The 14,410-nt window shown below is 40.5% G+C and overlaps 1 protein-coding gene across 2 annotated transcripts in view; it reads right to left on the bottom strand.

Annotated features, from left to right (window-relative positions):
• The window catches only part of LARP4B (La ribonucleoprotein 4B), a gene marked incomplete at both ends in the record, with an annotated part of 56,265 nt that overhangs the window by 38,152 nt on the left and 3,703 nt on the right, over positions 1-14,410 (bottom strand). For both annotated transcript variants that reach the window (XM_084254238.1, XM_084254237.1), the window contains 2 exons: positions 1,561-1,698; positions 1,934-2,084. In XM_084254238.1, the coding sequence (XP_084110364.1) occupies positions 1,561-1,698; positions 1,934-2,084 (289 nt within the window). The remainder of the gene's footprint in view (positions 1-1,560; positions 1,699-1,933; positions 2,085-14,410) is intronic.

Here is a 14,410-nt window from a genome sequence, read left to right as displayed (position 1 = left end):
CAGTGGTTGTCTGAGACAAGTAGATGACAGCATGGAGGACACGGGAAGCATTTTGTGGTCACATATGTTTATTATTTTGATTGTGGTGATAGTTTTACAGGTGCATAAATACCAAATGTGGTAGAGAAATCAATAAGAGATGCATCAATATCCATGATGCACTGGATAATGTCGTTAAGCTAGGGAAAATAACAGAAAAGCTGAAGTTTACTTTAAATATGTGATGCCACTATACATCAGTTATGCTTTACTAATACTCTATACCACTCCCCACCCTCCACGCCAATGAAGAGGAGAGTGCTAGCATCTGAGGAGAAAACAGGAAGTGTGAAATAGTTCTCCAGAAGCATCATTTCACTGAGCCTTACTAGCAACAGCAGCATGGGCTCATGCTGAGGGCCTGCTGCAAGTTTGTCATCATGAACTTAAAATGAGATGGCTTTACATTACTATAAATTCTTGCTTAGCCACAGTCATCTATATGCTTAACAGTGGGTACATAATAAGGTAGAGAATGATATTTAAAGGAGATTGAGGTGTTTGCTAAGTAACTGTGTAGGAAGTTGGAGGCAAGGAATTAGATGGTGTGAGTGACACGGGCAGAATAAGAAGGGGAGGAGGGCACACAAGGTTAGTCACAGTGAATACAACAGTTATGAGTGGAGGCATTTAACAAAAGTGCTTAGCAAATTTGCACTGGTGAACACAAGGTCTCTATGGGTGTCACCTTTAAAGAAGAAAAATAAATACTTAATACCAAACCCATTATTTGTGATGCACCTCTCCTATGTATTAGGACATCCAGTAGCGAGAATATAAAAACAGAGAGGGTACACTATCTCATTCACAGGGCAACTCTAATTCAAATGTGTCTTTAGATCACCTGGGAAACAACACACAAGTACATCAGCTCTTAGCCAAATCAAGGGAGCTATTTCTGCCACTCCAGCTGCCCCAGCTGACTGTAATGACAGAATGACCTACCCCTTAGGTTTAGTGGGGTTTTAAAAAACTGACTGATCTTTTAGATTAAGGCAGAAAAAAAGTAAGAGGTGAACACTGGTGTCCCATTACTGATAAGCCTGACTATGTCAACCCCATCTGGTTCCCAAGAGGCCTATTCTCTTCTTGCACTTGTACTTTTTCTGAAAAGTTTTAAAATATCTCTAGGGCCTCCCTGGTGGCACAAGGAGTTAAGCACAGCACTATGAAGCAATCTGCAGCCTCGCAGCACAAGTTCAGTCCCCAGCTGGCCAGGGAGCTACTCACATGGCGCAGCAGACCTCTCCCGTCTCGACCGCTGCTCCCCTCAGCAGTGTATTTCAGTCAGTCTCCCTGTTCTGTTCCCCCACTATGTCTCTGGTGAATCCTACCCCCTGCACTTCTGGCTTACACCCCAGTTCTTGTATGCATAAATAAATAAATCTTTTTTTTAAAAAAACTATCAGAGAGAGACAATACAATTACATTGTTTAGAGAGAGATTTAACAAGCTAAAATTTTTAAAAGCAGCATAAAAAGATGCATACTCTATGAAAATTAATCTATAAAAAAGTATTACCTGTTTCACTATTTTCAGGCAGAGATTCATATTCTTTGTGATCCACGGCTGAAGTGTTCATAGCTATTTGGTCTGACTCCTGTAAATCTGACAGTGCTGCATTCTCATTTTTGTCACCATCACCATCAGCATCCAATCCTATGATTAAGAATTTTACCCCGAAAACAGGGTTAGAAAAACTTTCCCTTAAAACAAAACAAATAAAAGCTTATACTCATGGTTATTTTAAATTTTTAACTTGGCTATAAGAGAGGTCTTAATGTTTAAATATTGTGAGAATCATGACACAAATTTTAATGAACAATTTCTTAACAATGGATTAAAAGCAAACAAAGACAAGATGCTCTTCATCACATTCATGTGCAAAACTCACCGTCCAGGCTGTGGTCTGTGCTGTGGCCAACCGTCTCTTCCCAGGCTGAACTCACACCGCCATCCGCTGCACTACTTGCTTCCAAATGTAACATATGAGACCCCCATACTTTTGCATTAGGGTTTAGCTCTGAAACCTTGGCTGTTTGTACCTAGGAAAAAATATAATATCTATTTGTATTCAGATTGCAATCAAATGCAACTTTACATAGTAAATCAGAGTGAAAATACATCTGTCACAGAATTTTAGACTAAAAACTGAACCTCTCTATGTACATGTATTTTTGGATGCAATGAAGAACAAAAGTAACAAATGATGTACTCAAAAGTCAACTGAATTTACCACTAGATTCTTATATTCCTACTACATACAAGGCTTTCTAGGAACTGGGCCAGGAAAGACACATACCTGCCTTCCTGGAGATTTTAGTGCCATATCAACAGGTAAACTGGGAAAGAAGTGGTGGTCCCACTGTCACATCTGCTTCAGACTACCCAACACAAACCACAATTGGCAGATTTACAAATGTGAATAGAATGTAGACAGGCATACAATCTTAAAGCTTCAAGCACTCATACAAGCAAAGGATATAGAAAACAAATGTTCCTCAGAAGAACCCACACCTTTTAAACAGCCTGCCAGAGAACTTTGTGCCCCATCTGACCCCAGTTCATCTTAGCTACATGGCCTTGTGCTATTCCACTCTCACTGTCTATAACACTCTCCCAGATAATCACACAATTCTCAATTTTGGTGAGGTTTGTTCTGAAGAACTGTATTAAACCACCATCAGCCCTGCTTTTCTTCTGCTTACAAACCCGGGTGGCTCCATGTCAAGAAAGTTCCCATACCTGTACCTCCCGAAACTCTAGTCCAGTTTTGCCAAGACTTTTTCAAACCTTACCAAATTATCTGCCTTTTCCAGGGTACCACAAGCCTTGACATCACCGTGCAGGGGTCAGAATTTCTCAAGAGAGGGACAGGGATTCTAGTCCCAGGTGTCCTCTGGCAGCACCAGAGGTAACCTATGCAACTCCAAAGATCAGGTATTATCCACTGCTATTTCCAAATGTGCAAAGGGTCAGGAAGTATACAATCAGCCATCACAGAAACAAAGTATGCATTAATAATCTTAGAAAGACAGAATAAATTTACTCTGGCTGGGATGATTAAAGCTTTCTCTGAATAGCAAGAAACAAAACTACTTCTGAAATTGAGAATAAAGGACATGTGGTTTAAACTACAGTACGTATTCTTGAAGTAGTAGAAGGAGGCAAGGGCAATAAATAGCACACCCATGAACCCAGACATCTAAAGGAGCACCTATCCTGAATTCTTGTTATTTTTTAAATATTGGTGATAATGTGAAGAACAGGGTTCCTCTCATCCTACGAGAGTATTATGGTCAAGAAACAATCAATCTCCCTTCTTATAAGACATCCAAACTTTCAGCCGATTTTGGCCTCTGCTTCAGTGCAAAGTATTTTTTTCTTTTTCTCTCTCATGTACCCATCTGTCCTACAAAAACTTCCAAAGCGCTGGTAAGTGTGAGGCATGGTGGTAAGCAATCAGGATGTAAGGTGAGCAAAGCAGACACACCGCCTCGCCCTTAGGAGCAAAGTGAGCAATGCAGAAGACACTCAGGATATTTGACAGACATCCCTGCCTCACCATTTGTGTTTTTTGGTTTGTTTTTTTTTTTTCCTTTTCCCCACTCATCCCTTTCCCATTCCAATACTTGCATAAATCACCTTCCTCATTAAAAGTGGTCTCTTTCCACCACACAACACACATCAAGCTCTCCTTGTTACTGCCACTCCACCCTCAGAACTGACTCCCCCACCTCCTGAACATACTACACATTCTCCAAATCCCTTTTCTCATTTTAGCACCTTTGGCAGTTGACCCTACCATTATCACCAATATACATTAGTTTACTGATGCAGCCTAGAAGTGAACTGCCTATGAACATTTTAAGAGCTGTGCGGTGAGGTGAGCAGCAAGCACATTTTATCACACATAGTGCTTACGATGATAGAATGCATGTTTCTTTTCTACTAGAGTCCATGGATGTCTATTTTGCTTCCCACTATATACCAGCAGTTCTGAACTCAGTAAAGAGGTACTTGAGAAATATGGTGAAGGAATGAGCATTTAATAAAAAGTAACACATAGAATTTTATTTTCTACTTTTTGTGGTTTTGTGCAAGGTTCATGCCACAAGTAAAATGAACTCTATCCTTACATAATTTACTGCTTCTTAAGTACTAAATATTTTAATTCCAAATCAAATAGCAGGAACTTAACACACTTAAGTAGCTAACTAGTATTCAAGAGAGACTTTAGAATATGACAGGATGAAAGGGCTTGTCATTAAGAGTCAGCAACGTCACACTGACAATATGGAGTCTATAGGTACTGGCACAAGCCATTCACCCCTTAGACTTAATCACAACAACACTGCAAGGCAGATATCTATCACTGCGCTATTGCACAAACCAGAAAACAAAGACAGAGAAAGACCACATAACTTGCCCACAAAAACTAGGGTGATCATAAAATTGTTTACTAATATCAATAAACAAAATGGCAATCAAGCATCCATTGACTTCTTGTAATTCAAATGAGAAATAACTTGCATTAAACATATACACACACATATATATTAATGTGGTTATTCTCTTGCAGTTGTATGGAACTCCAACTGATAATCAACAACTTGAGCTTCCTGAGTTTTACCTTCTCACTGAAAATTCTAGTTAAACAATGGTTATTAAAACCAGAGGCAAACCCAATCTTATAGGCATACTCTAAGGCAACTTTCATAAAAGTGTTACACTGGGAAAGTGCAGCATCCCAACGTGCTGATTGATGCTCTCGAGAAACTTTTCAATCCCCAAACTATGTTCCATAAAAAAATAACCTGCCAATTCAAAACAACTGTGTTTTCTGGACGTGAAACCGAATGGTCCCACTGACAAGTTACTGAGTAAGAAGGAGAGTAATAACAGAGAAGGGGACAAGGTAGGTGGAGAATAGAAAAACAGGAGATATAATGGAAGGAAAAAAACCCTTCAAATTTTTAAAGTTAGCATGAACTACTCCTAGATTTGTCTCTAGGTGAGCTTAATAATTCAGAGCAATTCACTGACTTAGAGCCATTTACCAGTAAAATGCAGTAATAGCTGCTAATAAAGGATTTAAAAAGATGTCTGTACATGCACTGAGAACTGGGTTCTGAAAAGCAAAGTACCATCATTGAGTGAGGTACGTTAAATCATAATACTTGTCTCTCATAATTGAAAGTTTAATTCAGAACAGTATGTGCACATCTCAGTGAAAGCTAAGAGTAAGACAGCATCCGGATCCATTTGCATGCTGCACTGGTATACCAAGCACTGACAGGAGTAGTCAATTGTAATTCATGCCCACTTTTGTTGATTACGTGCGTATTATTTTTATAGTGTTTTTTCTTTCACAACTATTTACTTTTTATTTTTTTTTTAATAGAGGCATGTTTCATTTATTTATTTGTTTGTTTGTTTGTTTTGTTTATACATGCACTGGGTACAGTCAGAAGTGCCGGAGGGTCAGAGAATTCACCAGAGCCAGAGCGGGGAGCAGAGCAGGCAGAAGGACGGAAGTACACTGCTGAGGGGAGCAGCGGGCGGCAGGAGAGGTCTGAGCGCCATGTGGGACCCTCCTTTGGTGGCCAGGGAGCAGCTGGGGATCGAACCGGCGCCGCAGAGGCCGCGGGCAGCTTTGCAACCCAGCGCTCAACCGCTGCGCCACCGGGGAGGCCCTTTCACAACTATTTAAAGAACAAAATTGTTTAACTCAAATGTAACTCTTTCTGGTAAAACTCCAAATGTAGGCATGGAAAGAAAGGGAGTATAATGGATAATATTCCAATATCACAGGGTTTGATTTCTACTTATTTAATTCCATATAATAGGTGTTAACTTTTGAGCCACTTCAACGTACTGACTATTACCATTTCTCTTGCCTACTACAACAAAAATAAACTGCTGGCTGAACAAATGAGATTTTGCTATTATAAGTATGCCCTTTCGATCACGTATGTCCAAAAAGCTGCTTTAAGAGCAAGGCTAGCTCCTAGTTTATTGAAAATTTGCACTTATTAATAGAATTTCTAGAAAGAGGCTTAAACTAAAAAAGCCCACTGAAGAATCATCTTTGAGAGTTCTTCCAAACAGGTGAGCAGCGCTTGAGCACTGTGGTCTGAAGCAAGGAGACAGAACGAAGACTTCAGAGTACTCTAAACATCAACAATCGCTTGCCTTAGATAATTACATACAAAGGTATGAAAAAACACCGATTTTAATGAATCTATTCTTCCCAAGCATGTTCTTTCAGAAATGACTCTTCAATGGACCAAATATCTATTCTGTGCTGGCAGCGGGAGAGGATGGGCACAAGGCAGGGCAGCCTTTACAAACACACAAGTAATATCCACAAGATGATCTGCACAAAGCACAGGGTTTAATCCTTACAAGAACTGATATGCAGGGTCTCCTGGTGGTGCAAGGGGTTAAGCACAGCACTGTGAAGCTAACTGCAGCACGAGTTCAATCCCAGGCCAGGGAGCTACCCACATGGCACAACAGACCTCTCCTGTTTCACCCGCTGCTCCCCTCAGCAGTGTATTTCAGTCTTTGTCTGTTCTGCTCCCCACTCTGACTCTGGTGAATCCTCTCATCACCACCCCGCACCTCTGGCCTGTACCCCAGTTCTTATATGCATAAATAAATATTAAAAAAAAGAACTGATATACAAACTGCCTCAAATATACCAGTGAATCTAATTCATATGCTCCAAATGGAAATGAAGTTCTACACCTTCAATTCTGCCTATTTAGAATAAACATTTATTAAGTTAAAAGCAACCAAAATGAAAAACCATATCACAGGACAATAATAGAAATTGATAAATTATACTTACTAACTGTATGTCTCTATTTTGCCATCCCCAAATAACACCATCCTCTGCCATCGGTAGCTGGTAAGGGGGATTTTCCATCCAAAACGAGGTTGTCTCGAAGTCCTGTGGCTCACCACGCAGGTCCTCAATAAATGTGTACTCACTTTCTAAGGCACCCTTCCCCACTGTGCAGAGACAGCCCACTTGACACCCACCATAACCAGGTGCCAGTGTTCCAGAAAACAGCTGACCTGTTAACCCTCCTATCGGGTAATAGGAAGGTTCATTCAAAAACTGAGCGTGTGACTCCTCTGGGAAGTTCCGCAAATCTCCTATTGGGGGACTTTCAAGTATATTTACATCTTCTGTGAGTGATAAAACATGGTATTCACTGCTTGGTACCGCCATTTCTTTGCTGTCACCTGGGATGATGGGCGTAATTACCTGCAGCACAGGATGAGGAGCAGCTGTATTGCTGTCTACTCCAGCAGGGTCAACACCAGCCAAGGAAGAATGCCCCTCAGGACTGCCACATAACTCCACTTTCCCAAACGTTACCTGTGAACTTCCGACGAAATCCTCTACACTGCTTAAGGTGGGTTTAGCACTTCTCTGTCTAGAATTGTGGATATGCCCACTTGTCAGACAGGTGCCCTCGCAGTCCAGGATGCTGGAATTAATGCTATCTTTCTCCAAATAAAGTCTCTCTTCCTCTTCTTTACCTGTTAGTTTTGGCTCAGTCAACCCCAGTACACCATCACCAAAGGCATCTTCGGTTGATTCAGAGGAATTCTGCTTCAGTCCTAGATTTTCCCCATTGTTGCTAGAATTATTCTTTACTTCTGACTTCTGTTCTTCTGAATTCAAACTTTGGCTAACAGATAATCCAGGTTTAAGATCTTCATGTCTGTAGTTATCCACTCTATGGTTTTCATCATTTTTTTCTATTTGATATGTATCAAAATCAGGGATTTTTGTTGTATTAGCACTCACACAAGCCAGTAGCTCCTGCCTGGGCACCGCCTTGCGTGTGAGTATATCTGTTTCCCAGTCAAAGGTCATTTTGGAATTGGACTTGATATTTTCTATGTTATGTTTACTTGTTTCTCTGTGGTTATCTTTTATTGACTCTTTTTCATCATATTCTAATCTGTGAGGGTTATTGCCTGACACCTTGACACATTTTTCATTTTCAGTCTTAGAATTCAGGCCTATTTCACTTTCTTCTGTGCAAGTGAAAAAAAATGCAGGGGAAATAAAGCTGCTCTTAAGACTTGTGGAGCCATCAAAAGACCTGCCATTTGGGGGCATTTCCTGGGAACTAAGCTCCATGTTTGCCTCTTGGACTGCATGAGTTAAATCACAGATCTGTGCCTGGACCTTGCCAGCCCCTGGTTCTGCGCACAGAACCACCTGACAAGACCTCCATTCAAAAGCCCTCTTACCATGATCCTCATCTTCAAAATCACTCATCTTAGCTTCATCTTGATAATAAGAACTATTATCAGATTGCAAAGACAAGTCTCCTTTGTTTGTAAGGTGGGGACTTCCAGTTCCTAGGCTGTGGCTGCCTGGGTGCTGCTCCTCTATCACTGCTGGTCTCAGAAGGGGTTCAGGTCCGGGATCAACATCAAGAGTGTTAAGCACAACTTGATGGAAATTAACACCAACAGAAAGACACTCATTTGGAAAGCTCACTGGACTGACACAACTCTTTGAATTTAAATCAATTCTCTTTAGACTTAGGGAGAGGAGACTACTGTCCGATCTGCTGACATCTAAGTTCAAGCAATCATTATCTTTCAGTGGTGTCATTGAGTTATTTCCTCCTTCCTTTTCAGCGTTTAAACTCTGATCTACACTAACTGTTACAGACCCAGATTTGCCATTTCTTCCAACACCTGATGTGTTAATGAAATTAATATGTGGACTGTTTGGGGGGCTTACTAGTCCTGAACTCTCCATTTCTTGAGGAATGGCACGCACGTATTTTATTGAGTCCGTGTCTATGTTAATATTTAATTTAGGGAGTATGCCAACATTGTGCAATGCACTACTTTCTGAGGAATCTTTAGGGAACCGGGTGTAAGCATTTGCCCTTAATGACTCAGTCTGCATGTTACCAATGTTTACTTTATAGGGTGGGTCACTGTCAGTCAAAATTTCAGAACTAAGTATAGTTTTCTCACTAAAGATTTCCTTGATTTGATTTGGATCTGTCATGCCCTGTATGGACAGCCCTTTCTTTAACTTCCCTGGCCCAAGGGCAGAGTTCTCTGGCGGCCAGGTCCTTCTGTGATTCCCCTCAGCAGGGACAGCTGAACAATCCTCTTCCACTGCAGCTGCTCCACACAGTTGTGCACACAGTTCATCTTCAATACCCAGGCAGTCAGGATCCACAACACAAATACTGTAAAACGCGCTCTCTCTGGAGTTACTACATTGTTTGTGATTAACATGAATAGGGTTTTCAGCCTTCAGCTCCCTATCAGATGTACCTAAAGATTTATTCTCATCACTACTGATTTGAATATTTACAGCTGTTTCTCTCTCTCTTAGAGACCATTTACAAGGGTAATGGCACAGATGGTTATTTACAAAAGCTCCTTCCTGCTGGCCTTGTTCACAAGGCACCAGGACATTTGAAAGAGACTCATCATCTGCAGAAAAAGCCCATTTATTGTCAGGGCCCACACACAGAGTATCATAGGCATGTTCACAATCCTGTTCAACAGCAACACTATCTGATTTCCGTGCAGGCCCATCTAGGTTGTCGAGCCTAGTTGAGATTGCTGATATTGAAGAGGGAACCGAATTAAACAACTGTGTTAGCCTGTGACTCTGTTTGTGCCCAGATTTCACAAAAACCCCAGTCCAAAGATTAGTTTCAACAGCCACCGTGCTGGCTCCATGTTCAACACAGTAGAGCTCCTCACCTTCAAGGGTATCAAATAATGAAGATAAAGTTTTACTTATCTTGTTCTCCGGTTCCTTCTCCTCCACAGATTTTTGTAACAGGCCAGTTTTTTCACTGTCATTGTCACTACTTAATTCTTTGCTGAAGCAACAACCCATGTTCAAAAGTTCAAAAACTCACATAACAATGGTTGTCGTTTTCTCCGAGTCTCTACAACTGCATCTCGCACTAACTTCCTATGGTTTCTGACAAGAAGCCGACACCCAGATACCAAAAATAACCCCTTGCACAGCAGTCACATGTCCCTGCCACTCAAATCCAAAATCCTAATTACAACAGACCCTGCCTAACAGCCATCCTACTCCATTAGTTAAAACCCAAATAGCAGATTCAAAAGAGCAACAAAAATTTTTCCTTTTATTTTTTTTCGTCTTACCCCTATAAACTCAAATAAAAAATAACTAAAATCATGATCCCAGCCTTATCCATAGTGTTTCAGCATTCTCTGAATTATATTTAACGGCAGGGTGGCAACCAAAGAAGTTAAACACATATTCCCTTAAAGAGAAATAATATTAAAAACTTGTTCTTTAAAATTTATAGCTAGGTACTTATAATTGCATCTGATTTTCTGTATTTGAGAAATAACATCTTTGGGTGTTTAGTTATAATTGTGCTAAGCGAAAAACGGAATGCTTTATGTGAAAAGATGAATAAAGAAGTGTTTATGATGAATGACACATCATCTGGGATTTGCTTTAAAACACCCCAAACTAAATATATACATACATAACATTGTTTTTAAAGTGTGTACATAGAGGGGAAGAAAAGACAAATTTTGAGAGTGATAGCTATTTAAGTTCCTGACAGGCACAATGAGATTCATCTTATGCCACTTCTGAAGATGTCTGAAAATTCTAAGAAAAAGGAAAGAACAGAGAAAAAAAAATCTATGCCAGGTGGCGCAGGGGTTAAAGACACAGTGCTATCAAGCTATCTCCAGCTACTGCAACAAGTTCAAATCCCTGGACAGGGAGCTAACCCATATGGCACAGCTAGACCTCTCGTGTCTCGCCCACTGCTCCCCTCGGCAGTGTATTTCAGCTGGTCTGCCCTGTTCTGTTCCCTGCTCTGTCTCTGGTGAATCCTCTCATCCCCTGCACCTCTGGCCTATACCCCAGTTCTTGTATGCATGGATGGATAAATCTTTAAAAATAAATAAATAAATCTTTAAAAAAAAAAATCTATGCCAACCGGTGCAATACCAGGAAGTCCCTCTAAAGCTGCTGGTGCCTTTCTTCACCTGTTGGTAAGGCTATCTTGTTCAAGACTGCCGACCCACACATGATGGACTGTGCTATCTCAACATTTGTAAGACTTTCTCAATATAATCACTTCTCTTCCTTATTATGGTTGCAATATGATATTGAAAAAACAACTCAGTTATCTTCTCTGAGAGACTTTTCTGTCTAATGTAGAAATTATGGCTGGTGTCCTACTAATATCTTAAAACCCTTAATACTTTATGATGAAAAAAGTTTAGGAATTTTACTTAATTAAAGCAAAAATAATAGGAACACTTCTTAATGCACTGGAGTTCAGGTGTTGAAACCACAGCAAATGATGACAACAATAGCAAACTTTTTATATGGTACTACGTACCACAACAATTTAAATACATAAATATTTTAATTATATTATACATCCTAAGGTGAACATCTTATCCCTACTCTACAGATGAGGAGAATGAAGCACCGAGAGCATAAAACAATGTACAATTCTGCTGAGGGCAAAACAGTGCTAAGACCAGCATTTGATTGCTCTATAATTAGGGAGAGTTAAGATACATCCATATGAAAGAATATTCTTCATCCAGGATACAAACTAGTCACATCTGCCGCAGAGTTCAGTGGAAGTTCATGAGCTCATCTGCCTACATTTGAGTCTCTGTTCATTTTCACCACATATGTGCACCTTGGCAAAAAAAAATTTAACCTCTCTTTGTTGTTGGGAAGCTAATAAAATACTTAAAACAAAAACCCATTATCACTTCAAATGCCTCAAAGCTGACCACAGCTCACCTCTACAATTGCCTCTTGTTCTAAGATGCCATCCTCCTCATCTCCTTCTATATCAATCAAAAACCAATCTACCCAACCTCAGCATTTCCAGGATCTCCCTTTGAAATATTTTTTAAAAAATCAAGTGACCTCCATATACAATTCTAACAGCACGTGAAGAAAACAGAGGTTGAATAACTTAATGGGACATCAGGTGGACCAGCAAAAGCATTATGGGAGTTCCAGAAGGCAAAAACAGAAATGACATACAAAGAAACAGGAAGAAAGAATATTTGAAGAAATAATGGCAAACAAAAATCTTCCAAGTTTGATGAACTACATGAATTTACGAATGCAATAGCTCAAAAATCTCTAAGTAAGATAAACCCACACCAAAACACATTCAACTGTCAAAAAAGATTAATGGGGGGCCTCCCTGGTAGCACAAGGGGTGAAGCACCGCACTAAGAAGCAATCCACAGCCTATGCAATGAGTTCGATCCCTGGCCAGCTGGCCAGGGAACAACCCACATGGTGCAGCAGACCTTTCCTGTCTCGCCCACTGCTCCCCTCAGCAGTGCCTAGAAGTTCTGTTTGCCACTCTGTCTTTGGTGAATCCTCTCACCCCCTGCGTCTCTGGCCTGTACCCCAGCTCTTGTATGTATAAATAAATCTTTAAAAAAAAAATTCTTGGAAGTAACAAAAGAAAAATGACTTATCCAGGTACAAGAGAGCCTCAGTAAGACGGACTATCAATGTGGGCCTCCCTGGTGGTGCAGAGGTTAAAGTCTCAGCACTATCAAGCTATTGCAGGCATGCCCAGTCAGGGAGCTACCCACATAGCGCAGCAGACCTCTCCTGTCTTGCCTGCTGCTCCCCTCGGCAGTATATTTCAGTAATCTGCTGTTCTGCTCCCCAATGTCTCTGGTGAATCCTCTCACCCCCTACACCGCTGGCCTTCACTCCAGTTTTTGTGTGCATAAATAAATAAACATTAAAAAAAAAAGTATAAAACTTAGTATTATTGTAATTTTAATTTACAGCCTTACTATTCTTCAGGATTTAAAAGGCTAATGCATAAAAAAAATCACAAATTTTGTGGTATTATGCACACAGTAAGATGCAACCTATGGACCCAGCAACATAAAGAGGGGAATGAACATCACAGAAATATTTTATATGGTACTGAGGTTTAAATCCATCAATTTAAATTAGTTATAACTTTTGGTTAATGACAATGGTAACCACAAACAGATATAGATAGACAGATAGATATAGTCAAATAGAGAGTAGATCTAGATATATAAAGATAAGTTTTTTAGATGAATGACCTAAACATCAATCATGCTTATGTTCTTTTCAAGTATCTCAATGTGCTTTTACATAGTTCCTGCTATTATCCTCTTAAAACCCCAAAGATAAAACATACATCTAAAACACCTACAAAATACAGAACATAATTTTGTAAATGAAATTCAATCAAATATACACACAGGGGGCCTCCCTGGTGCAAGGGGTTAAGCACTGCACTATGAAGCAATCCGCAGTCTCTGTAGCATGAGTTCAAACCCCGGCCGGCCAGGGAGAAACCCACATGGCGAAGCAGACCTCTGCTGTCTTGCCCGCTGCTCCCCTCAGCAGTGTGTTTCAGTCAGTCTGCCTGTTCTGCTCCCCACTATGTCTCCGGTGAATCCTCTCAAACACATACCCCCTGCATCTCTGGCTTGTACCCCAGCTCTTGTATGCATAAATATATCTTTAAAAAAAAAAAACAAATAGGGGCCTCCCCGGTGGTGCAGCGGTTGAGCGCTGGGTTGCAAAGCCGCCTGCGGCCTCTGCGGCGCTGGTTCAATCCCCGGCTGCTCCCCGGCCACTGGAGGAGGGTCCCACATGGCGCGCAGACCTCGCCTGCCACCCGCTGCTCCCCTCAGCAGTGTGCTTCAGTCCTTCTGCCTGTTCTGCTCCCCGCTCTGGCTCTGGTGAATTCTCTCACCCACCCGCGCTTCTGACTGTGCCCAGTGCATGTATAAACAAAACAAACAAACAAACAAACAAAGCATGCCTCTTAAAAAACAAACAAACAAAAAAAACCAAATATACATACAGAAATACAAGTGACCAATAAAAAGATGAATTTATGAAAAGAGTAGTTATAGTCGAGAAAGCCTTTAAAGGATGTGAAAGCTTTCATCATGGACAGAAAGCTAAAGGGAGGGCAAAGCGGGGTTAATTAAATGGAACTGTTATTTTTTAATATCCCTAATCTACACATACAACAGCCTTTTAAATACTTTGCTATACGATATAGTAAAACACGTATTTGTTATTTGAAATGTACATCTCAGACTATAACCTCTCTAATGAGGTCCAACTGACCTAAATTGCCCACTTCACCATTCACTTGAATTGCTACCAGAATTTCCCCTTGAACAAATCTTTATTTCTTTAGGTTTTCCTATCAAAATAAATAAAACTGGCACCCATTAAGTTGCTCGCTTCTCTGATTTACCTCACCAACCAACCAACCCACAAATTGGTATGACTGAATCCTTCTTGAAA

This window comes from Talpa europaea, assembly GCF_964194135.1.
Source record: "Talpa europaea genome assembly, chromosome: 14".
Lineage (NCBI taxonomy): Eukaryota > Metazoa > Chordata > Mammalia > Eulipotyphla > Talpidae > Talpa > Talpa europaea.
The sequence above is the reverse complement of the archived record's forward strand: the minus strand, read 5'-3'. Positions and strand labels throughout refer to the sequence as shown.